At 41.1% G+C, this 15,408-nt stretch overlaps 1 protein-coding gene across 1 annotated transcript; it reads right to left on the bottom strand.

The window, feature by feature from the left end:
• Window positions 1-2,103: 2,103 nt before the first annotated feature.
• Window positions 2,104-14,401, bottom strand: LOC307044058 (uncharacterized protein). The gene is made up of 6 exons (XM_079689086.1): window positions 13,789-14,401; window positions 13,352-13,488; window positions 12,941-13,011; window positions 3,158-3,319; window positions 2,757-2,861; window positions 2,104-2,673 (listed from the first exon to the last, which is right to left on the bottom strand). The coding sequence occupies exons 1-6, from the start codon at window positions 13,900-13,902 to the stop codon at window positions 2,630-2,632; spliced, it is 633 nt and encodes a 210-aa protein (XP_079545212.1). The 5' UTR covers window positions 13,903-14,401; the 3' UTR covers window positions 2,104-2,629.
• Window positions 14,402-15,408: the final 1,007 nt, after the last annotated feature.

The raw sequence follows: 15,408 nt of genomic DNA, 5'->3' as shown, positions 1-15,408 counted from the left end.
TACACACATATTGATAGTTGTCTTGTAATGCGCTGTTGAGGAACCTCAGCTGCGACCCAAGTTTTTCATTCATTGCATAACTATAGTTGTGTATGTCAATAAACCTTAGAAAATCTTGAAATCTTGAAAGGGATGTGCAAAATAGCCATTAAACAGTCTTTAATTATTAGTAGAGAATAACGAGTAATGAATCTACGTTATTACTCGTTTCCATTCATGTCAATTGCAGATACATGTTTAGTCTTCTCAAGCACCAACTATCAAATATCTCTCCTGATTGTTGGCACTTGACAATCACCTTCCCTGAATTTTACTCAGGTGTAACTAAAGTCTGATTTGAGGGTTGTTTATATTTCACATCATTAATCAGAATCTGCAAAGTAACTCAATTAAATGTAGTGGAGTAAAAATACCAGGTTAACCTCTGAATTGTAGTGGAGTAGAATTACAAAGTAACAATGAGCTGTCATATGGGTATATATTAATGCTGTGCATTACGGACACAAGCGATTTTCACCCATTTATTATATGTTTTACATTTGATAACACCAATGTGTTTAATACTGGCAACTTCTAATTGTGGGAAAAACTAAAACGTTCAGTAGAGACGTCCCATAGAACATTTTGCGAAATACAATAACCAGCATGTGTAGTTCTCGGGTGGGGGGGGGGGGGAACTACAGACTATCCAGTTTTGGATAGTCTGGCGTTTCAATTTCAAACAGCTGTTTGACGCTCGGCGTAACCTTGGTGCACTGCCACTCCAACATCCAATCCCAGAGCTTGAAGATTAATCACGGGGGAAGTCCTAAACGATAGCTGGGGATTATGGGTAGTGTAGTGTCTTCGGCCATCCTAAACTCAGAAATGTTTTACGGATTTCATATCGCATTAACACCATATCCCTACATGCATTGCGGCTAAAACATCCAATCAGCGAGCTTAAACCATAGCTGAGGATCTTGGGTAATCAGTTCAGTGGCTGTATGATGTGTATCGCCATAGATATATATAAACACAGTAGCCTCATCCCAATACCCCTCCTCGACTCCTCCTTTCCCTCACTCGCGTCCCTTCCTTGCATCTTAGCTCCGCATCCGTAAGATGCGAGCGAGAGACACGAGGAGGTGACGTGAGGACAGAGGAGTCCTCAGGTATTAATTGGGATGTCCTCGTTCACTCAAACGTCACTCTTAGACGACGTCTGTTAATGATGACATGTAACTGAATAACCCCTTAGAACACACATTTGTTGTTAAATATTTATTTAAATGAATGAATCTTTCTCTTGTTAGTCAAGGAATTCAATGTATGATGGTTGGTCCTGCTTTTGTGTTCCGTTTTGGTGTAAAATGTAGCCTACATTTAAATAAAAATATAATTATAGTAATGTGAAAGCCTTTTAGAAATGAATTGCACATGATAATTCCCACGGAGCTGTGAGCACTTATACATTTATGTGACGCTTTTCCAATCATCTTACAGTTGTCTTTTTCCTCTGTTGAAATCGACCAGCTGTGAAGGTGGGGGCGGGGCTTTTATACGCGAGTAGTGAAAAACACTTCCGCGTAGTCTGCTCGCGTGTATCCTCCCTTTCGTCTCCTCCCGCACCCCTCCTCCCTCACCCCTCCTCGACCCCTCCGTGTGCATTTCAGCTATTGGGACGTCCTTCAAAATGGTCTTGATCGATTTCCGGGTCAAGTCCCGGAGGAGAGGAAGAGAGGAGTCGAGGAGGGGTATTGGGATGAGGCTACTGTTTAACAGTGTTTATATATATATCTATGTGTATCGCAATGATGCTCGAAATGTCCCTTATAGGCCTACATCTGTTTCCGGTTATTTTTATTTTGAAATTCAGTTCCTGACGGACGCCAAAAAAGCCCGAGATTATGGAATCAAACAAATAAAAATAAAAACAAGGATAATTTTGTGTTATTAGTGAGTAAATAACAGTGTGTTATTTAGAAAAGAATAACAAATTAGAAGGAAAAAAAGATTTAAGAAAATACAGTATTCTGAGGCTCTGAGCCCCATTTCTTTTCCTCACAGACGACAAAAAAAGTCAGACATTATACGATTTAAAATAAGAACAATAATCGTGGCTTGATATTGAGTAAGAACATGTTTTTATGAACCCCACAGCTTCCGGTCTTCCAAGACCCGACCAGACAAAAAGACATGGTGCAGGCCCGACATATACTACCAATAGAAATACATTGCTTTTAAAATTGTTCTGTGTGACACGAAAAAAAGGGGAAAATCGTGTTGGTGATCACGAATCAATAGATTAAATGTCGTGACTATAACACGAAATGCCTTGAGACTGGGTTGAAGGAGAACAGACTGTTGCTAAGGAGAACAGACTGTTGCTAAGGAGAACAGACCGTTGCTAAGGAGAACAAACAGTTGCTAAGGAGAACAGACTGTTGCTAAGGAGAACAGACTGTTGCTAAGTAGAAAAGAGACCTAGTCCGATCGACTTCACATGTTTTCAGCATTATATAAGGGTTTAAGGATCAAAACGTTATAAATCTTGATGAACATGACAATGGTCCAGCTGATTTTTGTACAGAAGAAGAATAGTTTTCACTTTTTTAATTTTTTATTTCCTTCATGATTGTTCCTATCTTCAGAACTGTATATGAATAATGGAATCATCTTCAGTACAGAAACCTGCAGATAGAGAAACATAAATCAGTTATACATTATATAAATACATATTCCTTAGATAGTTTAATCAGGTGATTTTAAAGTACCGTTCTTAGGGTTGTAGATGAACTGTGGTTCTCCGGAGAACCCGAGGCAGCTCGCCTGCTTCTTGAACCCTTCCAGGTCTGAGTCCTTCAGGGTCGCCTCTCTGCCTGCAGACAGAACCAGGAGATAATGAACCCAGAACCTCAGATACATCATTTACACAATCCAGAAGTAGAGGAGCTCAAATGAGCACAGACTCAATGTCAGCTTCAATGCTTTACTTTTTAAGGTTTTCCACTTTTACTAGAGTCTTGGTGTTAAAACTCAGGTAAAGAATATAAATACTTCTTCCTCCGTTGCGTTTTATGTTAACAGAATCTGGAGATGATGAAACTTCAGTTAAATCCTTTCCAATATAAAGGGAAGTAAAGCAGTTAAAGTAAGCACAGACTAAGCTACCTACCCATCAGGTAGAGAGCTCGGATGCTGGTCTCCTTTTTGTTCTCATTGGGGATATTAAAAATTTCAAGTATCAGGTCCAAGTGTTTGACAATGCTGTTGATGCTGGCGACCATCATACCGTTGCCAGCCGGCAGGATGACCATCGTCCTGCTGATGTTGAAGACTGAGGACAGAAACAATTTTATAAGATAACATAAGATAAGAAGTACTTTATTGATCCCAATTTGGGAAATGTTTGCGTTTCTGCAGCATGAAAAGACAAGGCATTGCCAGAGTCTCAGAGTTAGTTTGTCTCATAAACTGGTGAGATCAGGTTGCTCTTTACGTGTTTGTCAGTATATCTGAAATGACTAGGTTAGCTACATTAGCTAGCTAGCTTACAGCAGATCTTCAGTAACATCAGAAGGAGTCATGTGATCACATTATTAAAATAAGACCCTTAACATTTTGTAGGTAAGTTTCAAGACAGTTCAAATCACTTTGTGAGTATTTTTAGGGCCGATCCAAAACTGGTTGAGTCTTTTATAGTTGAGCAAATACTTCAGAGTAGTAATCTTTTTTACTGGGGTGTAATTTCCTCTTCATCAGCGTTTTGTATTTGCAGCGTTTGGTTTCTGCAGCTTTTAGTAAACGCTGCGCATGTTTCCTCAAGTTGCTGAATGTTTTCTAAATGCTGCATGTGTTGTCAAGTTGCTGAAGATGTTTCTTCATGTGGAACATTTGAGTTTTCATAGCTGCATCCTTTCTGAAGCTGCAGCACGTTTCTCTTTATATACAGTCTATGGCAGAGGTGCCCAGTACGTCGACCACGGTCGCAATGCTGGTAGATCGCGAGTCATTCATAAAATAAAAAAATCCAGCTCTGTTAAAATGGTTAAAATAGACAAAACAGGTTTGATCCCTCCTCCCTTGGCCCCCCTGCCACTTAATTCAGGAGTTTACTTGATTGACAGAAAAAGCGACCTATCGCTTTCCAGTCTGTTAACCCAGAATGCAAAGCGATACAAAATCAGTCAAGTGCCGGGAAAACTCAAATTAAGTTAAAGAGACAAACAAGAGACAAACAACAAAATGAGTGCGGGACCGAGCAAAAAGCTAAAAACATACCACTCCACCCAGAATGGGAGGAAAAATATTTGTTTGTGATGTCACATTCAAAGGTTATTTGCCTTATTTGTAAAGCAAGCGTCGCTCTGCCAAAGAAAGGTAACGTGGAGAGGCATTATCGGAGTGTTCACAAGGCATATGACAGCGACTTCCCTCCGAGTAGCGAGTTGAGAAAGAGAAAGGCCATGTATTATTGCTACACAAACATTATCTCGCAGTCTTAGGCCCTTTCTCATTTCATCAAATCCCCCTCCTCGACTCCTCGGTCCTCCGGTAGTGACCCGGAAATGAATTTCAGCGCGCCATGTTGAAGGACATCTAATTTCTCTAAATGCACTTCGAGGACCGAGGATCGAGCGTCGAGGAGGCTCTCTGGAGGAGCTATAACCGAGGATACACTGATGGGTCCTCCACGGCTCCTTCGTGGATGCATTTCAGGAGATGTTTCAAAGAGTCGTGACGCACGGCCGGACTTATCTCAGCCAATGACAGCTCTGCATGCATCCCCTGGATATTATTTTATTAACTGCTCTCATCGCGAGGCGATGTTTACAGTGAGAACAGCTGTGAGGTACGTGCAGAAAGCAGAGCTGTGTGTGTAATATATATCACTCAGCAGTGTTTCCCCTAGGTTTACTGCCTTGGCAGGGTGCTGCCAAGGCAGTAAACCTAGGGGTTTGACTCGCGATCTACCAGCTGTCTATTTTAACCATTTTAACAGAGCTGGATTTTTTTATTTTATGAATGACTCGCGATCTACCAGCATTGCGACCGCGGTCGACGTACTGGGCACCTCTGCCATAGACTGTATATAAAGAGAAACGTGCTGCAGCTTCAGAAAGGATGCAGCTATGAAAACTCAAATGTGCTCCGAATTTTTTTTATCCTCTGGAGCAGAGAGGAGCTGTGGATTATTGTTATTGGTTAGTCACAGGACTGTTTCTACACGGACCACTATTGCGGTAAGCATGTTGTAACTTCCGGTTGTTGTTGTCATCTCCGGGTATCCCGTGTGCCTGTTCTGTTGCTGATAGCTTGTTATCTTAACTTAATCGATCGTTTTAAAACTCTTGATCACGGCAACTGCCTGACGTTGTAATCACACGTTACTACAGCTTAAGCACTCACAAACTCTCCTTCTCTTAGCGACTGTAACTCCACAGTTGCCTACACTCTTTTCGGGTTTGCTAACGGTAGCTACTTTAGCTTGATAGCTAGCCATGGCTCTTTCCCCACCCTCGGGTGCTATTTCCTGCTCTAACTGTCTCATGTTTGGTTACTCCCCTACCTCCTTTACTGGTACCGATACATGTGTTAAATGTAGTATAGTTGTTAGGTTGGAGGCGGGAATCATAGCCATAGAAGCCCGGCTCCGCATCTTAGAAAATAACTCAGCTACAGTAAAGCCCATGTTAGCCGGTGCGGACCGGCAAAAGGTAGCTCCTCTTAGCCGTCCCCCGGCAACTCCCGAGCAGCAGGGAGAATGGGTGACTGTTCAGAAGGGGCATAACGCGAAACCCGCAGGTCCCCACCAACCCGTTCACGTATCTAACAGATATTCCCCACTCAGCGAGACACCCGCTGAGAAGCCAACTCTGGTTATTGGTAGCTCTATTATGAGACACGTGAATTTAGAGACCGAAGCGTCCACAGTCACATGCATTCCGGGGGCCAGAGCGGGCGACGTTGAGGCGCATCTTAGACTGCTGGCTAAAAATAAACGTAAATACAGTAGGATTGTTATTCACGTCGGTGGTAATGATGTTCGTTTACGCCAATCAGAATGCACCAAACTTAATGTGGCGTCGGTGTGTAGTTATGCTAAAACAATGTCGGACACCGTAATCTTCTCTGGTCCCCTCCCCAATCTGATAAATGATGACATGTATAGCCGCATGTCATCATTTCAGCGCTGGTTGTCTTGGTGGTGCCCAGCAAACAATGTGGGCTTCGTGAATAATTGGACAGCCTTCTGGGGAAAACCTGGTCTGATTAAGAGAGACGGCATTCATCCTACTTTGGAAGGTGCAAATCTCATTTCGGCAAACATTTCAGGGCTCTGTGGACTTAATCCATGACAAACTGGAGTTGAGACCAGGAGGCAGAGTCGCAGTCTTACACGCTTCTCTGCGCTCTCTCCTAGGCAGTCATCCATAGGAATCCCGACCCCAATAAAATACCCAATATTAACGGTGTGTGTGTCTGCCCAAGGACAATTTAAGGTAAAACCTAATAGAGGTGTCATACATAATAACCTAATAAAAGTAAATGTAACAACTACTACAGTGCAACAAAACAGGAAGATTAAATGTGGTCTCTTAAACATAAGATCTCTAGCATCTAAAGCAATACTGGTAAATGATTTAATATCAGATTATAATATTGATATATGCTGTCTCACTGAAACTTGGTTGAGACATGAAGAATATGTCAGCATAAATGAGGCCACTCCACCCAGCCATATCAATACTCATATTGCCCGAGGCACGGGCCGAGGAGGTGGAGTTGCAGCAATCTTTGACTCAAGTTTACTTATCAATACTAAACAAAAATTAAATTATACCTCCTTTGAAAGCCTCATTTTCAGTCTTAAGCATCCGACCTGGAAAACTTTGCAGCCAATCTTATTTGTTACAGTGTACCGTGCACCAGGTCCTTATTCAGAATTCTTATCAGAATTCTCTGAGTTTTTATCAGCTTTGATTCTTAAAACAGATAAAGTAATTATCGTAGGTGACTTTAATATTCATGTTGACGATGATAAAAATAGCCTTACTGTTGCATTTAACTCTATATTAGATTCTGTTGGTTTCTGTCAGAGTGTAAATAAACCAACCCACTGCTATAATCACACTCTTGACCTTGTTCTGACTTATGGTATTGAAATTGAGCAACTATTAGTCGAACCGCATAATCCTGCTTTATCCGACCATTTCTTAGTAACTTTTGAAGTACTGTTACTAGACTACAAAGCATTAGCCAAAAGCTCCTGCAGCAGAAACCTATCTGTTAGTGCTATAGCCAAATTTAAGGAAGAGATTCCACCAATACTTAACTCGATAGCATGTCTGCATGTAGGGGAGGAAACTTATACAAAATGTACACCACCCCAAATTGATCATGTTGTTGATAGTGCTACAGATGCGCTGCGAATAAAATTAGACTCTGTTGCTCCTTTGAAAAAGAAGAAAATAAAACAACATAGATTAGCTCCATGGCATAATGCCGAAACCCGCAAAATAAAGCAAAAGTCGAGACAACTTGAAAGGATATGGCGTTCCACTAAACTTGAAGAATCTCGTTTAATTTGGCATATTACTCTCAATGAATATAAGAAAGCACTGCGTAAAGCGAGAGCAGCCTACTACTCTTCATTAATAGATGAGAATAAGAATAATGCAAGATTTCTTTTCAGCACTGTAGCCAGGCTGACAGAGAGCCACAGCTCGACTGAGCCTTCTATTCCCATAGCACTCAGTAGTAATGATTTTATGTGCTTTTTTAACGATAAAATTGTTACTCTTAGAAACAAAATCAATGACCTCTTGCCTTTGACCAGTATAGTGTTATCAACAGCTCCCGGAAACGTAAGTTCTAATAATATTACACTAGATAGTAAACTAGAATGCTTTTCAGCCATAAACCTTGAACAATTAAATTCAATGATTCTCTCTTCTAAACCATCAACGTGTATCTTAGACCCGATTCCAACTAAGCTGTTAAAAGAAGTTTTTCCATTAATTAGCACTTCTTTATTAAATATTATGAATATGTCTTTATTATCAGGCTATGTTCCAAAATCATTCAAAGTAGCAGTGATAAAACCGCTTCTTAAAAAGCACAACCTCGATCCAGAGGTTTTAGCCAACTATAGACCTATTTCTAATCTTCCGTTCCTCTCAAAAATTCTTGAGAAAGCAGTCGCAAAACAGCTGTGTGATTACTTAAGAAACTATGATTTATTTGAAGATTTTCAGTCTGGCTTTAGAACACAACATAGCACAGAGACAGCTCTGGTTAAAGTCACAAATGACATTCTAATAGCCTCTGACAAGGGACTTGTCTCTATTCTTGTCTTGCTCGATCTTAGTGCTGCATTTGATACTATCGACCATGATATCCTATTGCAAAGACTAGAGCACTTAGTTGGCATACAGGGAACTGCTTTAGGCTGGTTTAGGTCTTATCTATCTGAAGGCTCTCAGTTTGTACGTGTCAACGATGAATCTTCCATGCAAACCAAAGTTAGCCATGGAGTGCCACAGGGCTCAGTGCTTGGACCTATTTTGTTCACCCTATATATGCTTCCGTTAGGCAATATTATAAGGAATCATTCTGTAAACTTTCATTGTTATGCGGATGATACTCAACTATATTTATCAATCAAGCCTGATGAAATTAATCATCTAAATAAAATTCAAGACTGCCTCAAGGACTTAAAAACGTGGATGACCTTACATTTTTTGATGTTAAACACGACCAAAACTGAAGTTATTGTACTTGGCCCGAAGAATCTACGAAACAAATTATCTAAAGATATATTAACTATGGATGGCATTAATTTGGCCTCCAGTGAGACTGTAAGGAATCTTGGTGTTATATTTGATCAGGATTTATCCTTTAACACCCACATAAAATCTATTTCAAGGACCGCCTACTTCCATCTACGTAACATTGCAAAAATCAGGCATATCTTGCCTCAAAACGATGCAGAGAAACTAGTCCATGCATTTGTTACTTCAAGGCTGGATTATTGTAACTCCTTATTATCAGGGTGTACCAAGAAGTCAGTCAAGTCGCTTCAGCTGATTCAAAATGCTGCAGCTCGTGTACTAACCAGAGTTAGGAAAAGGGACCACATTACTCCTGTTCTGGCTGCCTTACACTGGCTCCCTATAGAACACAGGATAGAATTTAAAATTCTTCTTCTCGCCTACAAAGCCCTTAATGGGCAGGCGCCATCTTACCTTAAAGAACTCATTATACCCTATTGTCCTACTAGGGCATTGCGTTCCAAGAATGCAGGGTTGTTGGTTGTTCCTAGAGTCTCTAAAAGTACAATGGGAGCCAGAGCCTTTTCTTATCAAGCTCCACTTTTGTGGAATCAGCTTCCAGTTTGTGTTCGGACGGCAGACACCCTATCCGTTTTTAAGAGTGCGCTTAAGACCTTCCTTTTTGATAAAGCTTATAGTTAGGGCTGATTAGATTCAGCCCCTAGTTTTGCTGATATAGGCTTAGTTTGTCGGGGGACATCTTACTTCTTCCTTCTCTCTGTCTATACCTGTGTACTCTCATGTTCCGATTAACCCAGCTTCCCCAAATTTCTTTCTTTTTGGTGTCTATATACGCCGGGATCCGGAGTCATGGATGATCCTGCGGTCCTGTGTCATGGATTGCGAGTCCTGGATCTTGAGTCGTGGCTGCGGTCCTGGATCATAAGTCCTGGATGGATATCCTCGTGGATTCATCTTCTTATTATACACACATGCATTTCAAAACATTTGGACTACCTATGTTGCAAATATATTATCTTTTCAATTTACACACGGCATCTATTGCACGTCTGTCCGTCCTGGGAGAGGGATCCCTCCTCTGTTGCTCTCCCTGAGGTTTCTCCCATTTTTCCCTTTAAACTGTGGGGTTTTCTCTGGAAGTTTTTCCTTGTACGATGTGAGGGTCTAAGGACAGAGGGTGTCGTATTGTCATACTGATATTCTGTACAAACTGTGAAGTCCACTGAGACAAATGTAACATTTGTGATATTGGGCTATATAAATAAACATTGATTGATTATTGATATCGTACAGTAACAAAGTATTTGTACATTAAAAAGTAATAAAGTACGGTGTTACACTGTGCTGTATTACTTTAATTCAAACTGTATTCCCTTCTTATCATGTAGCCTACACTTCTTCCTTTCATTGATACATTACATACATCACCTGACTACAGCATATAACATACCTGCTGCAACCCTGTGCTGCTGCTGCTTCTCTCTGCCTCATCCTCTATTGCTAAAGGCAGCTCCACCTCATCTGATCTCTGATATGAAAGCAATCGTGTTATGATCATATTGAGCTATTGGTGTGAGTCTAACATTAAACAAGCAGTCTGCTTGTCATACATTGCTGACGATACATTTTAAGTGGCAATTTGTTGAGTCACTGCCGCTAAATGCCATTAGCATCAAGCTAGCAAATCCTGCATTAGCCTCACATCAACAGGTGTAGACAGAACATCCAATTATCCTGAGCTAATTTACTGAATAAACCAACTCACGTCATCTCCTGTCTTTTTTTTCACCCAACTCATGAGACTATTCTTCTGCTGGCGTTTCATTGTTGTTTTCTGTCAAATTCAATATTGTAGTTCAAAACCGCGGTACCTGCTCAACATCTGTGAGCTATTTTTAGAATGCGCACGCTACGTTCGTTGTCGCGTTCGCGCGCGTCCACCTGGGCAGGCTATTTGTGTCCTTCTCCCGTGACGATAAGGGCTTGCGGTTAAAAAATAATAATAAACTAATTTGAAACTGGGGGGGGGGGGGACACAAACGGGCAGACAGCAGAGCTGTTGTTCTCCTCCTTTCCTCCGCTCTTGTCTCTGATTGTGAGTATCTGCATTCGCGTGTGTGTGTGTGGGGGGGAGGGAGAATGTGAATACGCAAGGCAGTGGACACTGAAACATGCACATTGGATAAATAACATAGGCGTTTAGTTTATTTAATAAATGAGCACATGTTCAATTTGAAACGTGACCGTAGAAAGATTACTTCATTTGCAATTTGGTGCTATATATATATATATTTTTTTTTTAAATAATAAAAAAAAAAATTTAAATAAAAAAAAAACACATTTTGAATTTCAGGCAGGGCGCGGGGTTCCGTTGGCAGGGCGCAGCGCCCCGCCAAGACAATGGTAGGGGAAACACGGCTCAGTATAATAGGCCTACTCTCTTTATTTGCTTTAGTTTAGTAGATATCTACAAACAAAGAGTTGTATATTTTTCTAAAACCATTTAGTGCTTCACATAATAAAATACACAACGGCTGTACTGTAGCCTGTCTTAGGAGCTGTAGGTGCGTGTGTGTGGTACAGTGTGTAGGTGTGTGTGGTAGGCCTACAGTGTGTGTGCGTAGATGCAGCGGACAGACGGGTCTCAGTTGGTTTGGTGTCCTCTGCTTACTTTTAATACTTGTAAATAAAAGTTTTGGCCCGTAATTTATTGTCCTCATTGTAGCGACCAGAGAGGGGAGAGGGGGGGATATATCCAGTCTCTGATAGTGTTACGTTATTATCGGTTATTATGCGAGTGCTCTGTTTGATTCTGAAATTGTATATAGTTATATAAATATATACATGTGTGTGTGTGTGTGTGTGTGTGTGTGTGTGTGTGTCCACATCTGTAGCCTGTTATTGTCTCATTATACCGCACTGTGAATTAATTAAAAGTAAATAAGTCATCATGAACACATCTGTCCATCAGACAGAGGGCTGCTGTGCCTCCTGTCATCATTAATGGACGTCTCTATAAAATGTCCACTCAGAGGAGAGGAGTTCTCATTTCTCTAACCGCCTGCTGCTTCCCCTCCTCTCTCCTCGGTTCCCCTCCTCGGCTCCTCCGCTCGCATCTCCTGTGGGCGGAACTAAGTATCGAGGATAGGAGTCGAGGAGGGGAGTTAGAGAAATTAGAAAGGGCCTTATAGTGTCGCCAACTCGTTTCTAACATGCAAAAAGACAAACAAATGCGTCTATGGTCGGTGTATTTTCGATCTTTTCAATCGAGACGAGATCTCTCTCTCCCCCGTCTGTGTGCGACGGGGCGGGGCAGTTTACACACACGCGGCTGCTACATGCAGCAACACACGACGGGGATTGCGAGAGAAGCGCTCTAAGGTGAGGTTAAATGTTACCCGTCTTGAGGTGGACAATGCTCGCTGCCAAGAGTGTTTAGCATGGGCGGTAACACGAGCAATTTGTCTAAACATTTAGCAAAAGTGCACCACATTCAGACGGAGGAATGCACCGGGTTCGACTGTCTTTCTATTAGCTCCGTGAGTAACGTTTCCACGTCAGCAACACACGCAGTTAACAAAAGTATACAAACATGGGTTAATGATTAGAGGTAACTGAGTTACTCTTTATTTTGTTAAAGTTTCCGCTATTCTGTTTACAGTTCTGTCATCAGATTATTTAATACGATTTGTTAAAACATTATTGTTTCTTTTGATGTGAAATATTATTTATTTAATTTAAATAAAAAGCAAAGTTAATTTTGTTCACAATTTGTTGTTAATTTAATAATATATGTATTTTTGAATCAAGTATTCATCTTTATTGTCTTCATTGTTAGTTTCCACATGCCTAAAACAACCTCAAGCTAAATCTAAAAGTTGATGGCTAAATAAGAGCGTTTGAGAAATTGTGCAAGGCATAATAGTCAGAATAGTCGATTAATCGTTTCATTAATCGATAGATTAATCAATTATCAAATTAGTCGTTTGTTGCAGGCCCTATTGTAGTTATCCCATGTATAACACGTGTTATTCAGCAGCCCTTGCAATTTGGGATTTTATTTTTGGTTGGTAGACCTTGGTGAGCAGGTCATTTCAAAAGTAGCTCACCAGCCAAAAAAGTGTGGGCACCCCTGGTCTATGGTTTCGCCTGATGTTCCTTACATGGCATTGATGCTGTGTTCCCGTCAAAAGTTACGTTGACAGTTTCTTCAGAGAGAACACAGGTTCCATTCCTGGAACAAAAATTAGGAGGAAGAGTTATGTAAACAATAATTATATTATGAGGTATAAAATGAGGTCACAAATATTTGTTGTGCCCTTTTTGTGCAAAGGAGCTGATAGTTTCGAATTGTATTAATTAAATGAAAAAGATCATATTACAATCATAATTTTTAAATACATAGGTTGTCTTCAGGCTTACTTTGTATGCCTCAAACTGCATAAAAATAGGTTTAACAATGAAGCAACACCCCTGGTATTATCTGCATAGTGGTGGATTGACTGTCACGGTTAGGATATGTGCATTTTTTTATAAAGTTGTATTTCTGCAGCTGCACAGTGTTATCCACTCACAGTTTGTAAAAATGAGACACGGAGACCCCGGAAGGTGAGACAGTGACATTCATCCAGGAGCTCTCCATGATCATCAGGGTGGATTTAAACAAATCGTTATCGTTGTAACCGGCGAGGATATATGACCGTCCGAACATCTGAAGAAACATCAAACATCACATCTTTAGAGTAGGTACGAGGTAAGGCTTTAAACTGAACCCAGTAATCTTCATCAAAGTCTTGTTTACTTTATATCTCTCCAATGTATTAACTATTTATGCAGGTGAAAACCCTGTCTTTGTTCCAGAATCTTCTTCACACTTTATTACTCAAAACATCTGTTGACAGTATTTTAGATTAACACAAGAAATATTTTACCTTAGTTTTTTGTACCTGTAGCATTGTCCTTATTAGCATTAAAGCTAACAGTGAATAAAAGAACCGGAGGGCGGTCTTACCATGGAGGGGTCAGCCAGAGAAAGCGGCGCCACCAAGGGCTTGCATTCTTCTTGAGTCAGAGCCCAGCTGCTCAGAAACAGCCCGGATACCAGCAGGAGACCTCGGAGACACATGATGCTAAAGATGCTAACGATGCTAATGACGTTACCGAGCTGAGGGAAAGACGAATGAGCCTCATTGGGCTGCTCAGCCTTTATAGAAGCTTATGGGTTTTACATCATCTACATTTTTAGCCAAGTTTAAACTGTTGGACTGTTTTGAAAGCGTTTATTTGACTGGCAGTGTTCCATCATGCAGGTCCAAAGGGGGTTTCAGTGGGCGTACGGTTTTATATCAATGTTTGTCCATTAATGATTCCCTGATAGCTAAACACAGCTTGAACTCTGACATGCTGATATCCAAACCTTCATCATTTCATGGAGTTATGGCTACAAGATGGGGTTTACCAACCAGTCGATCAATGGTCCAATTCCACCCCCTCCAGTTCACATGGGGAAGTGTTCTTGGACAAGATACTGAGCCTTAAATAGCTCCTGTAGACATGTCTGTGGTATACATGTATGATGCTCACCATACTACTTCTCTGATGGCTCCCACAGGATTGTTGACATCCACCTGGATCCATCTTCTTCTTATTTACAGGCACATGCATTTCTCCAGCATCTGGACTACGTTGTAAATGTATTATCTTTTTAATGTACACACAACATCTATAGTCTAGCTGTCCTGGAGAGAGATCCTCATATGTTGCCCCCCCAAGGTTTATAACGTTAACTGGTGGGTTTCTCCCATTAACTGGGGGGTTTCTTCACGTTAACCTGGGGGTTTCATCCATTAACTGGGGGTTTCTATCATTAACTGGGGGGTTGGGGGGTTTCTCCCATTAACTGGGGGGTTTCTACATTGGTGGTTTCTTCCATTAACTGGGGGGTTTCTACATTGGGGGTTTCTGCCATTAATTGGGGGTTTCTCACATTAACTGGGGGTTTCTATCATTAACTGGGGGGTCTCTACCATTAACTGGGGGTTTTCTATCATTAACTGGTGGGTTTCTACCATTAACTGGGGGGTCTCTAACATTAACTGGGGGTTTATATCATTAACTGGGGGTTTCCCATTAACTGGGGGTTTATATCATTAACTGGGGGTTTCCCATTAACTGGTGGGTTTCTACCATTAACTGAAGGGTCTCTATCACTAACTGAAGGGTCTCTATCACTAACTGAAGGGTCTCTATCACTAACTGAAGGGTTTCTATCATTAACTGGGGGGTTTCTTCACGTTAACTGGGTGGTTTCTATCATTAACTGGGGGTTTCCCATTAACTGGGGGGTTTATATCATTAACTGGGGGTTTATATCATTAACTGGGGGTTTCCCATTAACTGGGGGGTTTCTACCATTAACTGGGGGTTTATATCATTAACTGGGGGTTTATATCATTAACTGGGGGTTTCCCATTAACTGGTGGGTCTCTCTCACTAACTGAAGGGTCTCTATCACTAACTGAAGGGTCTCTATCACTAACTGAAGGGTCTCTATCACTAACTGAAGTTCCTTTATAGCCCAACATTAGCCTCCTTTAGCTTAGCGGTGGTGAGGTGAAGTCATGTGACCGTG

This window comes from Notothenia rossii, assembly GCF_949606895.1.
Source record: "Notothenia rossii genome assembly, chromosome: 6".
Taxonomy (NCBI): Eukaryota; Metazoa; Chordata; class Actinopteri; order Perciformes; family Nototheniidae; genus Notothenia; species Notothenia rossii.
Note: the sequence above shows the minus strand (reverse complement) of the source record. Positions and strands in the feature narration are given on the sequence as shown.